At 43.7% G+C, this 18,198-nt stretch overlaps 2 protein-coding genes across 10 annotated transcripts in view; both read left to right on the top strand.

Moving 5' to 3' along the window:
• LOC108894779 (protein NLRC3) overlaps positions 1 to 5,606 on the top strand; it is a 45,017-nt gene extending 39,411 nt beyond the window's left edge. For all 8 annotated transcript variants that reach the window (XM_051069498.1, XM_051069499.1, XM_051069503.1 and 5 more), the window contains 6 exons: positions 294 to 349; positions 1,470 to 1,684; positions 2,405 to 2,676; positions 2,999 to 3,112; positions 3,235 to 3,376; positions 3,854 to 5,606. In XM_051069498.1, the coding sequence (XP_050925455.1) occupies positions 294 to 349; positions 1,470 to 1,684; positions 2,405 to 2,676; positions 2,999 to 3,112; positions 3,235 to 3,376; positions 3,854 to 4,206 (1,152 nt within the window). In that variant the 3' untranslated portion in view covers positions 4,207 to 5,606. The remainder of the gene's footprint in view (positions 1 to 293; positions 350 to 1,469; positions 1,685 to 2,404; positions 2,677 to 2,998; positions 3,113 to 3,234; positions 3,377 to 3,853) is intronic.
• Positions 5,607 to 6,491: 885 nt separating this feature from the next.
• ak8 (adenylate kinase 8) lies at positions 6,492 to 16,878 on the top strand. 2 transcript variants are annotated; one of them, XM_018693350.2, is made up of 15 exons: positions 6,492 to 6,563; positions 7,086 to 7,203; positions 7,440 to 7,524; positions 7,741 to 7,790; positions 7,939 to 8,049; positions 8,241 to 8,309; positions 12,530 to 12,611; positions 12,699 to 12,770; positions 13,741 to 13,941; positions 14,249 to 14,371; positions 15,125 to 15,214; positions 16,063 to 16,204; positions 16,282 to 16,362; positions 16,474 to 16,603; positions 16,679 to 16,878. In XM_018693350.2, the coding sequence occupies exons 2-15, from the start codon at positions 7,120 to 7,122 to the stop codon at positions 16,766 to 16,768; spliced, it is 1,410 nt and encodes a 469-aa protein (XP_018548866.1). In that variant the 5' UTR covers positions 6,492 to 6,563; positions 7,086 to 7,119; the 3' UTR covers positions 16,769 to 16,878. The 2 variants fall into 2 exon arrangements, with proteins under 2 accessions (XP_018548866.1, XP_018548874.1); XM_018693358.2 differs by lacking the exon at positions 6,492 to 6,563 and adding an exon at positions 6,589 to 6,715.
• The last annotated feature ends 1,320 nt before the right edge of the window (positions 16,879 to 18,198 follow it).

Genomic DNA, 18,198 nt, shown 5'->3' with positions numbered 1-18,198 from the left:
GGAGGTCATGATGCCTGATCAATTGCCTGAATGATCAACAATCTGACTTTCAGATGAGCAATTGGATTTTTATCTGCAGTTTGATCTGACAACATGGATGCTGTCATGTGTTAGAAACTGTAGTGAGCTTCTTTTAAAAATGGCAGTAGTATTTCTTCCAGTCACTATGTTCTTAGTAGATCTGCTCACTGAGCTCCAGTTAAGTCAGGATTGTGTAAGAACATTTGTTTGCTTAACTGAACTCAAGTTGGTTATTTCTAGTAAAATAACTGATGTTCCTTTCTGAATCCCAGCCTCCATCAAGCTTCAGACCTGAACTGCAAACTGAATCTGCACAAGTCTCATACAGGTAATCACACAATAGAATTACTTAACGCTGTTTTAGGGAAAGTAACTAATTTTTCCTCCACAGCTATCCTCTTTTGAGAGACAGCAGTCTCCTGACATGCTCTTAAGTTAAAATTGAAATCTTTCTGTGGATTAGTCCTATTTCCCTTAAATCCATGTTTCCCTTAAAGACACAATGAGAGACATAGAGAAAGACAGGAGGAGAGATGTCTTTTGATGGTTTGGACTATTTGCACACATTTGTTTGTCTCCTTTGTCCTCAGAGGTATGTACTACAAAGGGAGTTTACCCTCCTGGTTTAACTCAGGTTCTCAGTGAAAGTCGGGGTTGACAAACCCTGACTGCCTCGATCTGTGTTAAACGGTACGACGGTGGTTCAGATGTGGGTCAGTTGAGTCAGTGTTAACTTAATCAGAGTTAGTGCGTGTTCATTAAAGGGGCGTGCACCGTATCTCTCAGATGAAGAGCGCACGTTAATTCTGTGGGTTTAGAGGAATTTAAAGAGACTCTAACGACACAATGCCAAACCAACAAAGACAGGGAGACTGGTCACATGTTCTCTGGATTCTTCATCTGTAATATGAGATGGAAGGACACAGAACATATGTGAACATTTCTCAGATACTTGGATTACAGTCAACACGTGGGTCACATGTCTGAGAATGAGCTGTTCCTGTTAATGATGTTCTGCCTGGAACACTCAGGCTGTATATGTATGAATGTAATGCTGTTATGTTCAGTATGAACTTCATGTTAACAGGCAGTCTTTAGACAACCCCCGTCCTGCAGAGTCAGCCTCTTTCAGTTGTTGTGCCAATATCGAATGGTTGTTCTTAGGTAGAAATAACACTGCTAACACCGAGTTAACCACAAACATAAACTGCTCAGAGTAGTTTAGAAATGCAGCGTAAATTACCATGGCAACAGTCCTCAGGTAAAACCTGATCAGCTTTAGTAGTACAGGTTAGTTACACCTGACGTCACTAAGTCAAGAAGACAGTAATGTCGCTTCGTAGTACAGGCCTCTGGTCTCTCAGGACTCATGAAGTCTGATCTGGGATCAGCACAGCTTCAGGGTTTCACAGGTTGGTTGTGGTCATTCTGCCATCTGTGTCCTGCAGGTTCAGGTGTCCTGGTCCAGGTGGGTTCCAGTGTTCTTCAACTGGACTGGTGTTTGTTGTGGATAAGGAGGCGGAGCTTCTCTACAGGACCGTCCAATGGGATGAGAGCCTCCTCCAATCAGCTGGCAAGACACCTGCAGGGCCTCTGTTCAATATCCAGTGTCCTGAGGCTGCTGTCTGTGAGCTCCACCTCCCACACTGTGAAACTAAGGATGGTAAATGACATATTGTGCTTTGTTAGAGCAATGGAAACTCTACAGTCCTGGTAGTGACCCCTGTAGGCTGCAGAGTTCATTACAGCCACAGTCTCAACAAATAACAAATATCTGTCCCAACACCCACACTGTGACATAGGTTCATAGTGCCCATTAATACCTCAACTCTAGCACAATGAGGTTCATCAGAGCTCATAAGGGTATCCTCTGGCTCTCACAAACAAATGGCTCTATACAACAATACATGGCCTCACTATATATCTTTTTCCTCTCTATGACCACTCTAGAGCTCTGTGCTCCGTGGTGCAGTGTCGAAAGTAATTTTATTTAATATGAAATTACATTTTAATGCAATAGTTTCTACCTTACAAGTGCACAGCAAAGCAATTAGCATATTTAAATATAGTCTCTTCAACAATGGAGATCAAATCTGTTCAAAAGATTGAAACCCCCCCCCCCCCCAGTTTTGAAAAGCCAGATCCCTCAGGTACAACAATTTATCCACTCTGGACCCAATTGACCAAAAGCAGCAGCAAGGGCACAATCCCTCACTGGCTTCCCATCCACCAACACTGACAGTGGTGTTTGATATATTGCCTGACCTTTTAAATTCTTCAGTGACCAGAACGAGTGTCCTAGATACAGAATGAATTGATCAGTACCATTGTAATGAGGCTGTGTTCAGTAAAGCAGATGTTGAATGCCTCTGTGTTTTCATAGCTCTGATCCATGAAGGCCTGCTGTTGGTCGCCCACGTCACTGAGGATGGAATGAGCTTCCTCGACCCGCTGGAGATTACAGACACTCATGTGATCGTCAGAGTCCCTCATCTCTCTTCCTTTGGTCTAGTCTGGGTTTCAGAGATGATATGGAGATTATGGAACTACACGAAACCTGTCAGGGGCCGAGTTTTGCTGTTCCTCCGACCACCAAACCCAAAAATGCAAATCCTTGATGTGTTTCTCCTGCCGAGCAATATCCCCCTGGAAGAGGTAAAGATGTAGGAAATGGTACAGCTTTGCTTTCATTTTATTGGTGAAACTGGACAAAACCCAGGTGATTTAACAAAGATAGACAAGAATTAGACCAACATCACATTACAGGGTCCTAGAAGCCTGGCACCGGAGAAAGAGAGAGAGATCCTCTGTACCTTCTAGTGTAGCTCTGTTAAACAGATATTGAAGATGTGATTGCTGTGGAGAACTTGATTGTTGTGTCTTTGTCTGTTTTCTGGTTGTATTTGTCTGACAGCTGCTACAGACACAAACAAAAGGATAATAAACTGAAACCTAAAATGTTCTGATTGCTCTTAAGGTGAAGGCAACACAGCACGATTCTGTGTACATCAAGACGCCTTCCCGTTGCAGACTCATCAAAAATCAAAGTTACACTGTTGACTGTGGGAAGACTAATAAAGTACAGCCTGAGGTGAGTAATTCAAATATACGGTTTTGTAACATGCTGATAGAATTCACAAAACCGCAGTTGGTTACCTTAGTTTTATTTTGGATCCTGTAAAAATACTGTCACTGGTATTACTGTTTTGCTAGAGAGCGGAGTTTGATCTGGAGTTTGAACCAGATTATGATCCAATGTTTGAGATCCTCCTGCCTGTAAACACAGAAGAAGTGACTGTAACACTCCGAGACCACACAAATACAGATGTCTGGAAGAGAGAACTTCACCTGACCGGTAAAATCTGCCTGCAGCATCTCTCCACCTGATCGCAGAACAGAACAGAGGAGAACTGAGTCATAGTTACTGATTGATCAATGCTGCTTTTAACCTTGTTCTACCTCAGATCACTTTCAGTCTGCTTTCATTCTACAGTCTACTTTGTATCCAGTTTTAACAGATCTTATTGGCCATGGAGCTCCGGGGCCAGTGTTTATATAATTAGTAAGAAATGGTTGAAAACTTAAACCTGGGATTCAAAAACTTCTAAAAGCGGTGTCTTGACAGCAGCTGACAGACTGTCAGAGTGCTGATGTTAGGCTGCAGGGAATAAGAGACAAACCAAAGAATATAAAATATATATTTCTCACTAATTTCCAGAGAAAATGCTGCAGCAGAAAAAAGTAGGACATTTCATTTGTTTTGGACTTTAGATATCTGTGTAAAATGATTATTGGTTATTAAACAAAAGTTTTTTATCTGGTTTTCCTCCAGGTCTGAGAGCAGAAACAGTACAAAGGACTCTCCCATCAGAGGACAGCCTCCCATCAGAGGACAGCCTCCCATCAGAGGACAGCCTCCCATCAGAGGACAGGCTACTCTTGGTTCGAGCACAGTTTATTAGCAGAGTGTCTGAATCTGTTCTAGACCAGCTTCTGGATAATCTTCTTGAGCGTGGTGTGGTAAATGATGAAGAAATGCAGTCAGTGAGGGCAAAAATCAGAGCAGACAAAGCTCGAGACTTGATCGACACAGTGCGAAGAAAAGGAACTGAGGCCAGTTCAGTTCTGATTGATGCTCTCTGTAGGGTGGATCCATGCATCTCCAGAGTGCTCAGATTAAGATGAACCAAAGACCAGACACTGTGGAGTGGAGAAAACTCTGTTTACATTCATTACTAATCTTTAAATGAGAAGTTGTGTTATTAACGTTTGTGTTTTTAATAAGTGGACACTGATCCTTAAAGTGATTCACTCAAGTTTGGAAAAAAGGCCTCACACTGTGACCCAACAGAACTTCCATTCACTATAAAGTGCACTGCATTTACAGTCCACCATTTTATTTGTGTGTGTAAATTTATTCACTATACAGAGCCCTCATAAATTCCACAATGGAAATAAAAAGGCAGCGTTCAACATGTGTACAACTGTCTGCTAACAGACCCACAATTCAATGCTCCACATTCTATGGATGTGATCCATCCAGGGCTCTACCCTCAGATGGTCTCTCTCTTCTGCCTCAACCACTTGTGGAGTTTCTCAGGGCTCCATTTTATCTGATTTGTATGTTCTCCCTTTAGACTCTATCCTCCATTCACTGCTACACAGACACAAATATACCTTCTATTGAATCCAGCTCTGTCACATCCATCCTTAATTACCTCCTCGGATGGAAAATAACTGTCCTCAGTTGTCTGACAGTGAGACAGAGGTGATTGTTCTTGGAGTAAAATCAGTCACTTAGAGCCATCGAACATTCATACCCATATTCAGACTGAACTTTGATAACTAGATCAGCTCTGTGGTGACAGGTTGCTGTGTTCAGCTAAACTGAAGTCCATCCTCTCTCTTAACAATATTTAGACTGTTACATCACATTCATCTCCTTAATTACTGCAGCTCACTGTACCTGGGTATCTCTAGTCCTCTTTATCTGGTCTGCAGCTCATTCAGGTGGCTGCTGACTCCTGGTACCAGCAAACAAAGACAGCATTACACTGGTGAGAACTTCCCTGCACTGGCTACCATCAAAAACTGAATTCAATGCTATTTTGTTTTTGAGGCCATACATGGGTTGTACATCTCAGAACCTACTCCAGCTCTAGGCCTCTTAGATCGTCAGAACAGTGGTTTTTCCATGACTGAGCTTTGTGGGTCAGGGAGATTATGTCTTTGCAGTGGCAGCTCCACGGCTTTCGAATAACTCTTCCACTCTTCAAGTCAAACAGTACTTTCACTGACACTTTAAAGACAAAACTCAGGCTGTACATGTTTGTGGTCTATATTTCTTTTATTTTTATAAATCAATCTTCTTGATTGTTTTGTCTTGAAGTTTTATTCTGTTTTCTTTCATGTATGCACATATTTTGATGTTGCCTTGTTTTTTTTTTTATCTTTGCAATTCATTGTTGTTATTTGTACCTTTTACCTCTGATGTCATTTTAATCACTGCCGTGCCTCTAAATAGAGTTTGTACAGCACTGTGGTTATATTAAACGTGCTGTGTGAATAAACATGATTTGAGTTGATCAGAATGTGCCTTGTTTTTCTTTTCTTGTAGCTTGAAAAGCAGAAAAAAGAAACCAGCAGTCAGCAGCTGCAGAGGTGTGTCAGATATTAAGTTAGTGTTGGTCAAACCCATGAAAATGACAGAAATGATAGATATAACAGCTGATAGTCAACCTGGCTTCCAAAGACAATAGCTTCCAGCTGCCACAAGAGAGCAGTAAATTACCTTCTTGTTCATGTCCTCCTTGTTCTCAGCATCAGTGTTGTGTGATGCCTCTTCCTCCTGTATGTTCTTCTAGAGTTGCTCAGTCTCTGGAGAACAGGTCAATTAGTGACCTGACAGCTTCATCAGTTCATTTAACTGAGACACATCCAAGTATGTTTTCTCTCAGATGTAACAGTGTTGGCTCTTCTCATGTGAATTGTCTAAAACACCTCCCTCATGTTCAGTTGTGTCTTTTAAAGCCTGACACTAAATTGAATCTTTTTCCCACAGGTGTTGCAGGTGTGTCAATACTTGTTTGAATTTGTTGTCTCACCTGTGTGTCCTCAGATGTTTAATCAACAGGTGTTTACACTAAAAAAACCTTTTCCACAGGTGTCACATTACCTGAGTGATACAGTGAATCTCTGACATGGGACAGTTGTGTACAAGTTCTGTGACTTGTGTTTTTTGTGACGTTGGAAAACATTTAAAATCCTTAAGAAAGTGCAAATGCTGATGATTTCTGTTGTTGGTATTTGAATTTATTTAGTGTTTACCTGATCTACTACTCTTTAATCAAGTGTTTATGTCAATGTTGGACTGTTTTCTGTGATTGCCTATTTGTTACCGATTAATTTTTAAATGGCTGGTATCGCCGGTTTCTTCTCGCGTTGCTAGGCTACGCCCGCACTCCCGCCCCTGACGCGCTCTGATGACGTTCTTCCCTAACAACAAGCAGACGTGTCTTAGCAACCGGTTCCTGAAACGGCAGGTAAGTTTTCTATTTGTTTCTATCTCTATTTGTTTTAAACTAAACACGAGTTTCCCGCCGGAGCTTTACCTGCGGGTGAGACTGCTGAAGATGAGCGCTGTTCCCGCCCTTTGACAGATCAACGGAAAACCAACAAACTGAGCTGAAGTCAGGTGTTAACTCAGGCTGTTTCCGGTTCTGATAGTGAAGAGGACTCATCGATTAATCCAGAGAATCACAGAGCTGCTGGTTTCCATCTGTTCTAGAGGCTAGAGATTATTATTTAACTATTCAACTCAGAAACTGAGCTCTAGTGCCAAACTAACGATGCAGATCAGGTTCAGACTCTTTACACGGTTTTACAACTGAAGCCAACATCAGTCTGTTATTTGTATTTATGTCTGTGCCATAGACTGTATATACGGTGTGTATATACTGTCTATACAGTGTGTATTTGTATACAGTCTATCGTCTGTGCTGGAGCTGCCAACTGTGAAACGTTCATGGTTCTTAGGAAAATCTCTCCTGTGTATCTGCTGGCAGACTTTCAGCCTTCATCCTCCTCCTCTTCGTCCTGATGGATGAGACGGTGAAACCTCTGAGGATTCCTCCCCAGATGTCAGTGTACGCCGACAAACACAACATCTTCCACCTGGTGCAGGTAAAGACACTGAACGTTTCTAAGATGGTGTCACGAAGCTGCTGAGAGTCATGTGACCTGCTGTCATTGCCTCATTAAATGAGAACACGGAGCTAAAAGTTTGTTATCATTGAATTGTTCCTTAAGATGTGACCAGGTCTCAGTGAGAAGACATTTCAGGAGAAACCTGACAGGATGGAAACAAGTCAGGAACTGTGCTGTATCAGCTGTTCAGCAGGTGTGTGTGTGTGTTTCAGAGCTTGGTGTCCAGTCTGGTGATCGATCAGCCTGATGATCCACTCTCCTACCTAATCAATCTGCTGCAGAGGAGCAGTGTGGACAGTAAGACGAACACCGTGCTCATCCCTCCTTCTTCTGTGGTGTTTAAATGTTGATTGATCTCAGATCAGTTTGAGTGATGGATGAAACCTTGTTTCCTCCTGTTGCTGCCACTAGGTGGAGCTGTGACTCTACAGCCCACTGTCTGCTGCTCCTGTTATTATCACATTTTATCCTGGGCCTTTAACATCTTCATGGTTTGAACTGTTTCTCTCTCAGTTCCCAGGATCATCCTGCTCGGTCCTCCAGCTGTGGGGAAACACACTGTGGTGAGTTTACATGTAAAAAACACATGAAGAAGTACAGACGCCAACAGTCACTGAGGGAGGGAGCCAGACTGAACTGTTGTGTTAGGTTGTGTGTATGTGTTGTCAGTCCTCCTGTGGTGGTTGTTGTCGTCATGTTGTCGTCCTTCAGGCCACGAAGCTGAGCGCTGAGCTGAGAGCTGTTCATGTGACCGCAGACAGTTTACTGCAGGACCAATCAGAGCTGAGTGTACAGGCACGCCAGTACACACTCACACAGCAGGTACACACACACACACAATGAGTGTTGATGAGTTTTTAATCGCGGTGTGTGTGACTGTTGTGATGCTGTGTGTTGTTGTGTGTCCTCTCTGTACTCAGGTGTGATTACCTGGTCAGATGAAGACTCCTCTGTCTGTGTGTGACAGACGGGGGGGGTCACATGACCGTTTCACTTTGTGTTTGTGTGTTCAGGAGCTTCCTGCCGAGCTGCTGCTCAAACTGACTCAACAGAGACTGACTGAGGTCGACTGCTTCAATAGGGTGAGTTCACTTCACCTGTCAGGGTGTTAGAGGTGAGGAGAGGAGGAGTTGGTTCCTCCGTCAGGGAACCACAGACCAGATCAGTCTGGACTGAGAGGACCTTGTGTTCAGGGACGGTGATGATGATCCTTGGATCTCTCTCCCTCCCTCCCTCTGTTTCTCCTCCTCCCTCCCTCTCTCTCTGATGTGCTGCTGTGATGATAATAATTAGCGCTCTGGTTGCCGCTGTGTCGTACTATGATTCCCAGCAGGCCGAGCAGCGTGTCGGCGTGTTTCCCCAGAGATCAGCTGATCAAAGGGACGCGCTGCTGTCACATCACGCGTGTTGTTTTCACTTGGGCTCGTCCTCTCTGCTGCTCCTCATTAGCATCACATCCTGTTTCCTGTCAGTGACGATCAGGACGCCGAGCGCTGCTCTCTGATCAGTTTAAGAGAATTAAAGCAGGAGAAGCTGCTGTCACCAACACTCACAACAACAGCAACACAAACACAAACAGAGCCTCACACCTGCACGTACCTGTCTGACTGAACACCTGACCTCTGCTCTGATGTCTTCACACTGACTGCTCTGCTCTCCTGGAGAATATGGAAATGGGTTTCATCCATCTGAATAATGTTTAGAGGATCTAACAGAGTGAGTCTGTAGGTGCTTTTAATGGTTCCTGTAGGTTCTACAGGTTTGTTAGTGGGTTCTGTCCATCAAGTGGCTCAGGAGGTCACTGATGAGGTTCTAGGGGTTCTACATTGGGAACTAATATTCATTTAGCATGTTCTAGTGGTCTCTGAGGCAGTTTTAAGAGACTTTTAGGAGATTGTAAATGTTCTTGAGGTTTTGGTAGACCTTTAGGGAGCTCTTATTGTCACTGATGTGGTTCTGTGGTAACTGACATGGGTTTACAGGTCCTGAATGTGGTTCTAGTGGGATTAGAGGGATCAGAGGTGGTACGCATAGACACTGAGGAGGTTCTGAGGATGATTTAGGTGCTTCTAGGAGTCCTTTAGGAAATTTTAAAGGTTGTTGTGGAGGTGTTTGAAGACCTTTTGGAAACTGTTGTGGACATCGAGGAGGTTCTAAGGGTCATTTAGGTGGTTCTACAGCCCCTTAATGGAGTTGCATAGTGAGTAAGGAGGTCCTTCATGGGGATCTAGTGTTCCTTTAGCATGTTCTAGTGAGGTCCTGAGGATGATTTGGATGGTTCCAGGAGCCCTTTAGAAGACTTCTTAAGGAGGTTTTTCTAGACCTTTACGGAGCTCATGTGGACGCTGAGGAGGTTCTACAGCCCCTTTAGGTAGTTAGAGTCACAGAGGTGGTTCTGTGGTAACTGACATGGGCCTTCAGGTTCTGTATGTTGTATGTGTATATGTGTATCAGCCTCCAGATACAGTCTCCCATCATGTTGTGGTTCTACTCTGCTTGGTAGCAGCGTTCAAAGTCCAGTATCTCAGCAGGTCTGTGTGTTCACTCAGACAGCTCCAACTAAACTGAAGTGCTGAGAGAATCAAGATCAGCAGCTGTTGGAGCAGAGTTTTCAGCTCTTTACTGCTCCGCTGCCTCCTTTGTTCTGCAGCCATGAAATCTACAACTTCACCATGTGATCTGACATTTATTTCCATTTAACTCCTGTGAGCATTTTACTGGAAGTTTAGTTGGTTCCAACAAGAAAACATGTCTGTCATCTCTCTGTCTGACACTTCTAACTCTGTTACCGACTGTTTGGCATCATTCAGCGTCTTTGTTCACTGTGTTCAAGTGTGTGTGTTCAGTGTGTGTGTGTGTGTTGAATGTGAGGGCAGCAATCTGTCAGTGATCAGCAGTAAAGCAGCGTTCAGCTTTAGTCTTTTTCCTCTAAACTCTACAAACAGCTGCTTCTTTCAGCTTCCAGCGTTTAGCTTCAGCATTTAGCATTTAGCATCAGTGTTTAGTGTGTAGCTCAGTGTGTGTGTGTGTGTGTGTGTGTGTGTGTGTGTGTGTGTGTGTGTGTTTTTAGCAGCTACTTTGATCTGCTAATGGCTGTTTTTGGCCGCAGGCTAAACTCATCACTCGCACACCGGGGACTGTGTGTGAGTGATGTCTTTATCTTCAGCACGTCAGTGTGAATGGAGGAGACGGGGATGATTGACAGCTCCCATCAGGACCCCGCCTCCTCCTGTCACACTGATTACTGCATCCTGTCTGTCTGTCTGTCTGTGTGTGTGTCTGACTCTGTGTGACTGTCTCTCTCTCTCTCTCTCTGTCTGTCTGTCTGACTGCCTGTCTGTCTCTCTGTCACCAACAAACTTTCAGTTTCAGTCTGAGGTCGTAAACTGTTTGTCGCAGGTAACGTGTAGAAAACTATTTACCTCAGAGCTGAGCTTAAAGCTGTGGTTATGTAACAGACTCAGAGAACAGCTGGTGAACATTGTGGATTATGATTCCTTCAGATCTGCTCCTGAAGAACAGCTGAGCTGTTAACATTAGAATAAAAACTCTTCAGATCGTTGTTAAAAAGACGTTCACATTTCAAACCTCCAACATTAAACCATGAAGCTGATTCAGTCGTATCTCAGACTAGCTGTTGTTAGCAACAGTTGCTAACATCGCTCTACAAACAGCGTAGCAACATGTCCACAGATAAAACCTGAACAGTTCTCTGTGTCTGACTGACTTCATGTGAAACTAATGAGACTGAGCTGCTATAAACAGGAACATTAGCAGAGAGTTCACTGCTGCTGATGAGGAGCAGCCATCTTGGATTCTGATGTCGGGGTTGGTGGAGTTGCTCTGAGTTAAGGAGGCGTTCAGGTTCAAACTTCTGACTGAGAACTCAGAAATTCAGACTTCTCCTCTTCAGAGAGGAACTAGAACACAGCATTAGCAGCTAAAGAGATGGTGGAGACCAAAAACAGAGCTAAAAGAAAGAGACTCCACATGAATCATCATGTTGATCTGTAGTTGAAATTAAATTTCAAATGAAACATACGTTTTGGATTTGGTGAGTGTGGGGCTGAACTGAGGTTAGAATACGTCCTCTGTGCAGAGCTACTTGACTGGGACAGACTGGACGCCATGGAGACTGGGACAGAGCTAGCTGGTTAGCATGCTAACTTCAGTAGAGGGAAGAAGTATTAGAAATAGAAGCAGTTGTTTTCCACCTCTGGCTAACATTAGCTAGAAAAACCATATAGCACCTTTAAAGCTGATTCTATGTCAGCGATGCATTCACTAAAAGTTCAGATTATTATATATATATTTCCTTTTTATGTTACTTTATAATTCTACATTACATTTCAGAGGAAACTGTCAGTGAACACATCACATCCAACACACACACACATAGCCTGTCATCCTATCATCTTTATTCAGCGTGTCAGGCAGCACTGAGGCAATCATGCTTCAGAATAGAGTTTTAAAGCGGTGCCGCTCTCTGCAGAATGCTGCATTAAACACAGTTTTATTTAGATTTCATGTGAGTGTCAGTGAGCAGAGTACACACCTGCTGTCATCAGTTTCTAATGAGGCTCAGTTTAATCAGCAGCTGTAAAAACTGTGGAGTGAATCATTACAGGTCCTTCAGCCTTTTATTATTAACATTTACAGTGAAAATGAATCAAACTCGTCTCGTGTTTGGACTCAAGTGACAAACAAAGATCTGATTTAAAATTAAAAAATCAACAAATCATCAGTTTTACTCTGTTTTCAGACACATCGCAGTGGTGGAAAGTAACTAAGTACATTTACTCAAGCACTACGCTTAAGTACAGTTTTGATGTACTTGTATTTCCATTTCTTTATACTTTTACTGAAACATATTTAACAGTTTTAGTTACTAGTTACTTTTAAATTAAGATTCTTTCAGAAGAGCTGAAAAAATCAGTTAATTGATTAATTAGAACATTAATTGGCAGCTCTTTTGGTAATCATTCATCATTTCACGTTTGAAATGAGAGGATTTGTTTCTTTTCCTTTTAATTATTTTAGTTTAATTTTACTGTATTTTGTTTGGACTGTATCAATTAATCAAGAAAATAATCAGCAGATTAATTCATAATGAAAATAATAATAAAATCACATTCACTTTCTCTAACAAAACAACATGTCTGTCACAGGAGCCATTTTCCTCTGAGTACTTTAACATAGAGAACATGTTCCTGATTATTACTAATGCAGAGTGTTAACATCACCACAAGTTTTCATTTCCTCTGTGTGTGTGTGTGTGTGTGTGTGTGTGTGTGTGTTACAGGGCTGGGTGTTGGAGGGAATCCCTCAGACTCGTCTGCAGGCTCTGAGTCTGCAGCAGGTCGGAGTCGTCCCCGAACACGTTGGTGAGAACGCACCGATCCGATCAGCTCCCAGCTCGCTGACATCAGCTCTTTACTGACAAACACTGTGTGTGTGTGTGTGTGTGTCAGTGATGTTGGAGGCTCCTGATGACGTGCTGTTGGAGCGGAGTCAGGGGAAACTGGTCGACCCGCTGACAGAACGTGAGTCCAAACACTGATGGTCAACACCAGGTCCAGACCTCTGAGGTCTGTTTACAGTCACAACAGAAACACAGAATCTGAGGAGCTGAACACACCGCCTCATCTCTGTGGAAATATTTATTCATGTTTGTTAAAAATGAGGCAGAGCTGCAGTTAAACTCAGCAACACATCATGTTGTTGTTCTGTTGAGCTTCATCTTCTCAGACTGTCAGGTTAACCTCAGGTTTTAACGCTCAGCAGACGACAGAGGAGCAGTGAAGTGTCTGCTGAAATAAACCCAGCCTGTTGTTACCAAACAGGCTTCATGTTGATAAACTGCGTCTGAAATCACTCGTTCACTCCCTGCTCACAGTTCATCAGCAGCTGCTCGACCATCCACAATAAACATTTTCAGTTTGCTGCTGCACTCTGTGAAATCACGTCTGAGGCTGATGATGAATTTCCTGCTCAGTATTTTAACTTTCATGTAATTTCACTTTCTGTTTCTGTTTCTTTGTCTCAGTGCTTTTCAGGTTTCATGTAAAAAACATGTTGACAAGTTCTGTACAGATAAACTCTGACTCACAGTGTGAACACAATGTATGATGGGATATATTATATAATTATAGTTATATTGTTAGCGACCATAGAGAGTGCAATCCTGTAACCAGGAAGTAAGTTAGCATGTTAGCATGTTAGCACTTCCTGTTGTCTAAATGAGACTACAGAGGTTGTCGGGGACGTTAACATGAAATCCGAAAAAACTTTAGTTGGTCACAGTTTATTTTCTGGAATAATCCAAAATGAAATGAAAAATGAAAATGAAAAAATCCCATTGGCTTTTTGTGGAGGAACCAGGCTGATGCTAACTTCAGGTTGGACTACAGAAACACATCATCACTGTGGGACTCCACACAGAGATGGTGGGTGATGAACCTGCAGCCTCAACACCACACTGTGATGACTCATGACATCACTTCCTGTCTGCAGACGTGTACCATCAGACCTTCATCTGGCCGGACGACGACATCATTGCTGAGCGTCTGGAGAAGGGGCGTGGCCCGTCAGAGGAGCAGCGATTGGCCGAGCTGCAGCGTTACCGTTGTGAGGTCACAGGTCTGACATCAGCCTATCAACACGTCCTGAAGGTCGTCAACAGCGACCAACCGCACGCTGACGTTTACCAACAAGGTACAGACACTGTAAACAACCAACTCTGGTCTTACTGCACGTTTTCCAGCCAGTTGAATCCAGGTGAACACTGAGCTCACACCTGATCTCAGGTCAGTTTGTAGACTGTAATCTTTATATTATTACATGTAAACACAGAGACCCAACAGCTCCTGCACTTTTCCTGGTTTCGTTTCAGGTCCTCTGTAGTTTTCTCTATCCTCAGATATTTGGAGACCTACATTTATTCCTGAGCTGGATCTGACCTTGGATCAGCCTCCTGCTGCCTCAGTGACTGTTTCTAACCTCTGTACCGTCTCTGTCTCAGTGCTGGCCTTCGTCCGGACTCGCCGTCGCTCCAGGACTCCCAGAATCCTCCTGCTGGGTCCACCAGGGTCGGGGAAGAGTCACCAGGCCAGACTGCTGTCAGAGAAATACAAGATGGTGGACGGTACACACACGCTGTTCAGTGACCTGTTTACAGTTTGTAGTGGCGACTCACCACTGAACAAAGTATTTGATCTGATTAGATCAGAAGCTGTGGGTTGGCAGTTACATTTGGTGACTATGAAATATGGTTTATCTGTTGTGGGTCCTTTCATTTCGTGCTCCACCTGTGTCCCTTGGACACAAACAAATGTTCTTTTAAAGATTGCCATAAGATATGATGTATCAATCTATTTTTTCCAGTTTCTTTATGAATGCCATATTAACTTCAGTCCTCACCACACATAACAAATATTCTTTCATTTCCCCCCTAAATGCCAGTTTCTGTGATAAATCTAAATCTTTATAGGGAAATATTTTCAATATACTGAGAGTTGATTTTTAATGGATATGACAGTGTAAAAAAGAATGTATAAATAATGTATAAAAAAGATATTTAGATATAGATTTACTGTACATGAGAAAATGTCTTCACCTAGTGGAAAATCAAATTGCAATGGTAAACTGCCTTTTGAATGGGAATCAGTGAGACACAGATTGATCTATACACTTCACCTCAAAATACACAGCCTGGTCAAATGTACTGCCTTTATGCATCAACACAGTCAAAGTTATGAAAATAAAATTCAAAAGACAAGAAAATGTCCAGAGAGTTTAACATTCATAGTTCAGTGACGAACAACACAAACACTTCCTGTGTGTGTGTGTGTGTGTGTGTGTGTGTGTGTGTGTGTGTGTGTGTGTGTGTGTGTGTCAGTGTGCTGTGGTCGGCTGCTCAGGTCTGTAGCTGCTGATGGTTCAAGTCTGGGAGAGGAGATCCAGCCGTACCTGGATGATGGACGACCAGGTAACCACACACACACACACACACGCACACACACACACACACACACAGAAGACATGTTTTTCTAAGTGGAAATAGGACTGTTTGATGTGTGTCTGTATCCCAGCAGCCCCTGGGGTTTTAACTCACACACACTCACTGTGTGTGAAGATGAGAGCTCTCAGGTGTGATCACAGCATCTGTGTTTAATAATCAGCAGCTGACAGTCATCATGTGTTCATCCCTCTGTCTCTCTCTCTGTCTCTCTGTCTCTGTCTCTCTCTCTCTCTGTCTCTCTCTCTCTGTCTCTCTCTCTGTCTCTGTCTCTCTCTCTCTCTGTCTCTCTCTCTCTCTCTGTCTCTCTGTCTCTGTCTCTCTCTCTCTCTCTGTCTCTCTCTCTCTGTCTCTCTGTCTGTCTCTCTGTCTCTCTCTCTCTCTCTCTCTGTCTCTCTCTCTCTGTCTCTCTCTCTGTCTCTCTGTCTCTCTGTCTCTCTCTCTCTCTCTCTCTCTCTGTCTCTCTCTCTCTCTCTCTCTGTCTCTGTCTCTCTGTCTCTCTGTCTCTCTGTCTCTCTCTCTCCCTCTCTCTCTCTCTCTCTCCCTCTCTCTCTCTCTCTCTGTCTCTCTGTCTCTCTCTCTCTCTCTGTCTCTCTCCCTCTCTCTGTCTCTCTCTCTCTCTGTCTCTCTCTCTCTCTCTCTCTCTCTCTCTCTCTCATTTAAATCAAGTTTAATATTTTATTTTCTTTCTGTTTAATCGTCATGTTTTTACTCCTTTGAGCCGACGACCGTCGTTTTCTGAATCTACTCAAACATACATACTGAGTGAACAGAAGCAGCTGATTATTGATCACTGATTATTGATTACTGATGAACAGTTCCAGACAGCCTGGTGCTGCAGGTTCTGGAGCAGCGTCTGAGCCGAGTGGACTGCAGCTGCAGAGGCTGGATCCTGCACGGGTTCCCCCAAGACCTGCAGCAGGCCCGGAGCCTGCAGGAGTCCCAGCACCAGCCCAACAGGTACTGCAGACTGTACTCAAACAGTTACACAGTGAGTTATGATGTGATGCTCTGACCTCTGACCTCTGACCTCTCAGAGTTTTCTTCCTGGAGCTGACGGACGACGTTTGTCTGGAGAGAATCACCCTGAGAGCAACTGACCCGGTCAGCGGAGAGAGGCCAGTTCAACCAGTTTAACCAGTTTAACACCAGTTCAAACAGGAAGCTCAGACTGTCCGTCCATCCGTGTCCGTCCGTGTCTCCGTCTGACTGTGTTTTACCTGATGCAGGTTTCATGCTGTGACTCGACCGGCTCCGAGCTCCCAGGTCCAGAACAGACTGAAGACCAGACCAGCAGACAGCACACACTCTGTGACCCACAGTCTGAACCAGTACAGGACACACACTGCTGTTCTACAGGTACATCACCAACACACCTGAACATACACACACACACACTGTACACTGATGGTGTGTGTCTGTGTGTGTGTTCAGTCTGTGTATCCAGATGCGGTCCACATTGATGCTGATCAGGATCCTCGCTCTGTGTTTGAGGCTCTGGAGAGTAGACTGACTACTGCCTGATAGGACTCACCTGGACTCAGACAGGAACAGCTTCAGATTCAGCTCCAAACTAGGTTTTTCTCATTGTTCTTGTTTTGTTCGAAAAAATAAAATTTTTCTCTTTTGGTGAATTTGACAAATTTACTGTTTCACTGCTCAGACTCACGACAGAGGATGAAAACTGATGCATCAGAACCAGAGACCAGAGATCTCACATATACACACAAAGTTAGCCCTGAAGTTAGCATCAGCCTGGTTTTGGATTATTTCATAGAAAATAAACAGTGAGCAGCTAAAGTTTCTGATCCTTCAGGTTTAGTTGATCAGATCATCTTCACAGATGAACACCACTGTTCTGATGTTTGAAGTAAGAAGCTAATGTTAGGCTATAAACCAACTACACCACGGTCACATGACGTCAACGTCTCCACCACTAAGCTTCCAACTGGTCATTTCATTTAGCTCTGAGCTCTTCTACAAAAGCCTTTCTTCTTAGAAAGTTAGTGAGAGTTTGAAAGAGCGTGAGTAGAAACACAACGAGGCTGTAAAGGTACAAAGGTCAGAGGTCACTGAAAAGTGAAGAATCCTGTCGCTGTAAAACAATTCTGATCAATGTCTCGTCTCTACTGGAGAAAGAAACGTCACAGTTCAGGTTCATCAGACTCCGCAACTGTGTGTGTGTGTGTGTGTGTGTGTGTGTGTGCGTGTGCGTGTGTGTATGTGTGTGTGTGTGTGTGTGCATGTGCGTGTGTGCGTGTGCGTGTGTGCGTGTTGAGGAAGTGTCGCCTCAGGCAAACATCGTCTTTTAAAGCCGTTCACGTCTCGGAGTTCAGCCTCATGAAGAACAACACAGATGTTTTCAGCATCTTCTTTTTAAATGTCCAACAGGAAACAGAGACAGTGAAGGCATCAGTGAATTATTTCTGTTATATTGAGTCTGGGGGTCAGATCATCTTCATCAGATCAGTCTGTGACAGAAACACCATCCACTGATCAATACAAATCTATTGATATGTGTTTGTGATTGATTAGTCATTGGAAACTCAGACATGAATAATATTTATCATTTATCACCTGTTCATCACTCGCTCTCACCTACAGGACTACACTGTTACCATGGTGACTCACCTGGACCCTCAGACCTCATCAGACCTCAAGTCTGTTACTGACTGAATCAGACAGACAGACAGACAGACAGGTTGTTGCTGACAGACAGACAGACAGACAGACAGTGGCAGGCTCCTGTCAGACACTCAGCTTCTCTGATCTAAAACCAGGACGCGGTGTTGATGTAGAAACCGTCTCTCAGTCTCGGCTCCGTTTCAAAGGCGGTTTTGGTTAAATGACTATAATTACTCCTCCTGAGCGGAGCTCGGTCCCAGCGGCGCCGCTGATTGACGGCTCTATTTTAAGCTGCGGCGGAGGACAGGAAGCGGAGCGGGAACGAGATG

The sequence above is a fragment of the Lates calcarifer genome, unplaced genomic scaffold (genome assembly GCF_001640805.2).
Source record: "Lates calcarifer isolate ASB-BC8 unplaced genomic scaffold, TLL_Latcal_v3 scaffold_20_43, whole genome shotgun sequence".
Classification (NCBI taxonomy): Eukaryota; Metazoa; Chordata; class Actinopteri; family Centropomidae; genus Lates; species Lates calcarifer.
Note: the sequence above shows the minus strand (reverse complement) of the source record. Positions and strands in the feature narration are given on the sequence as shown.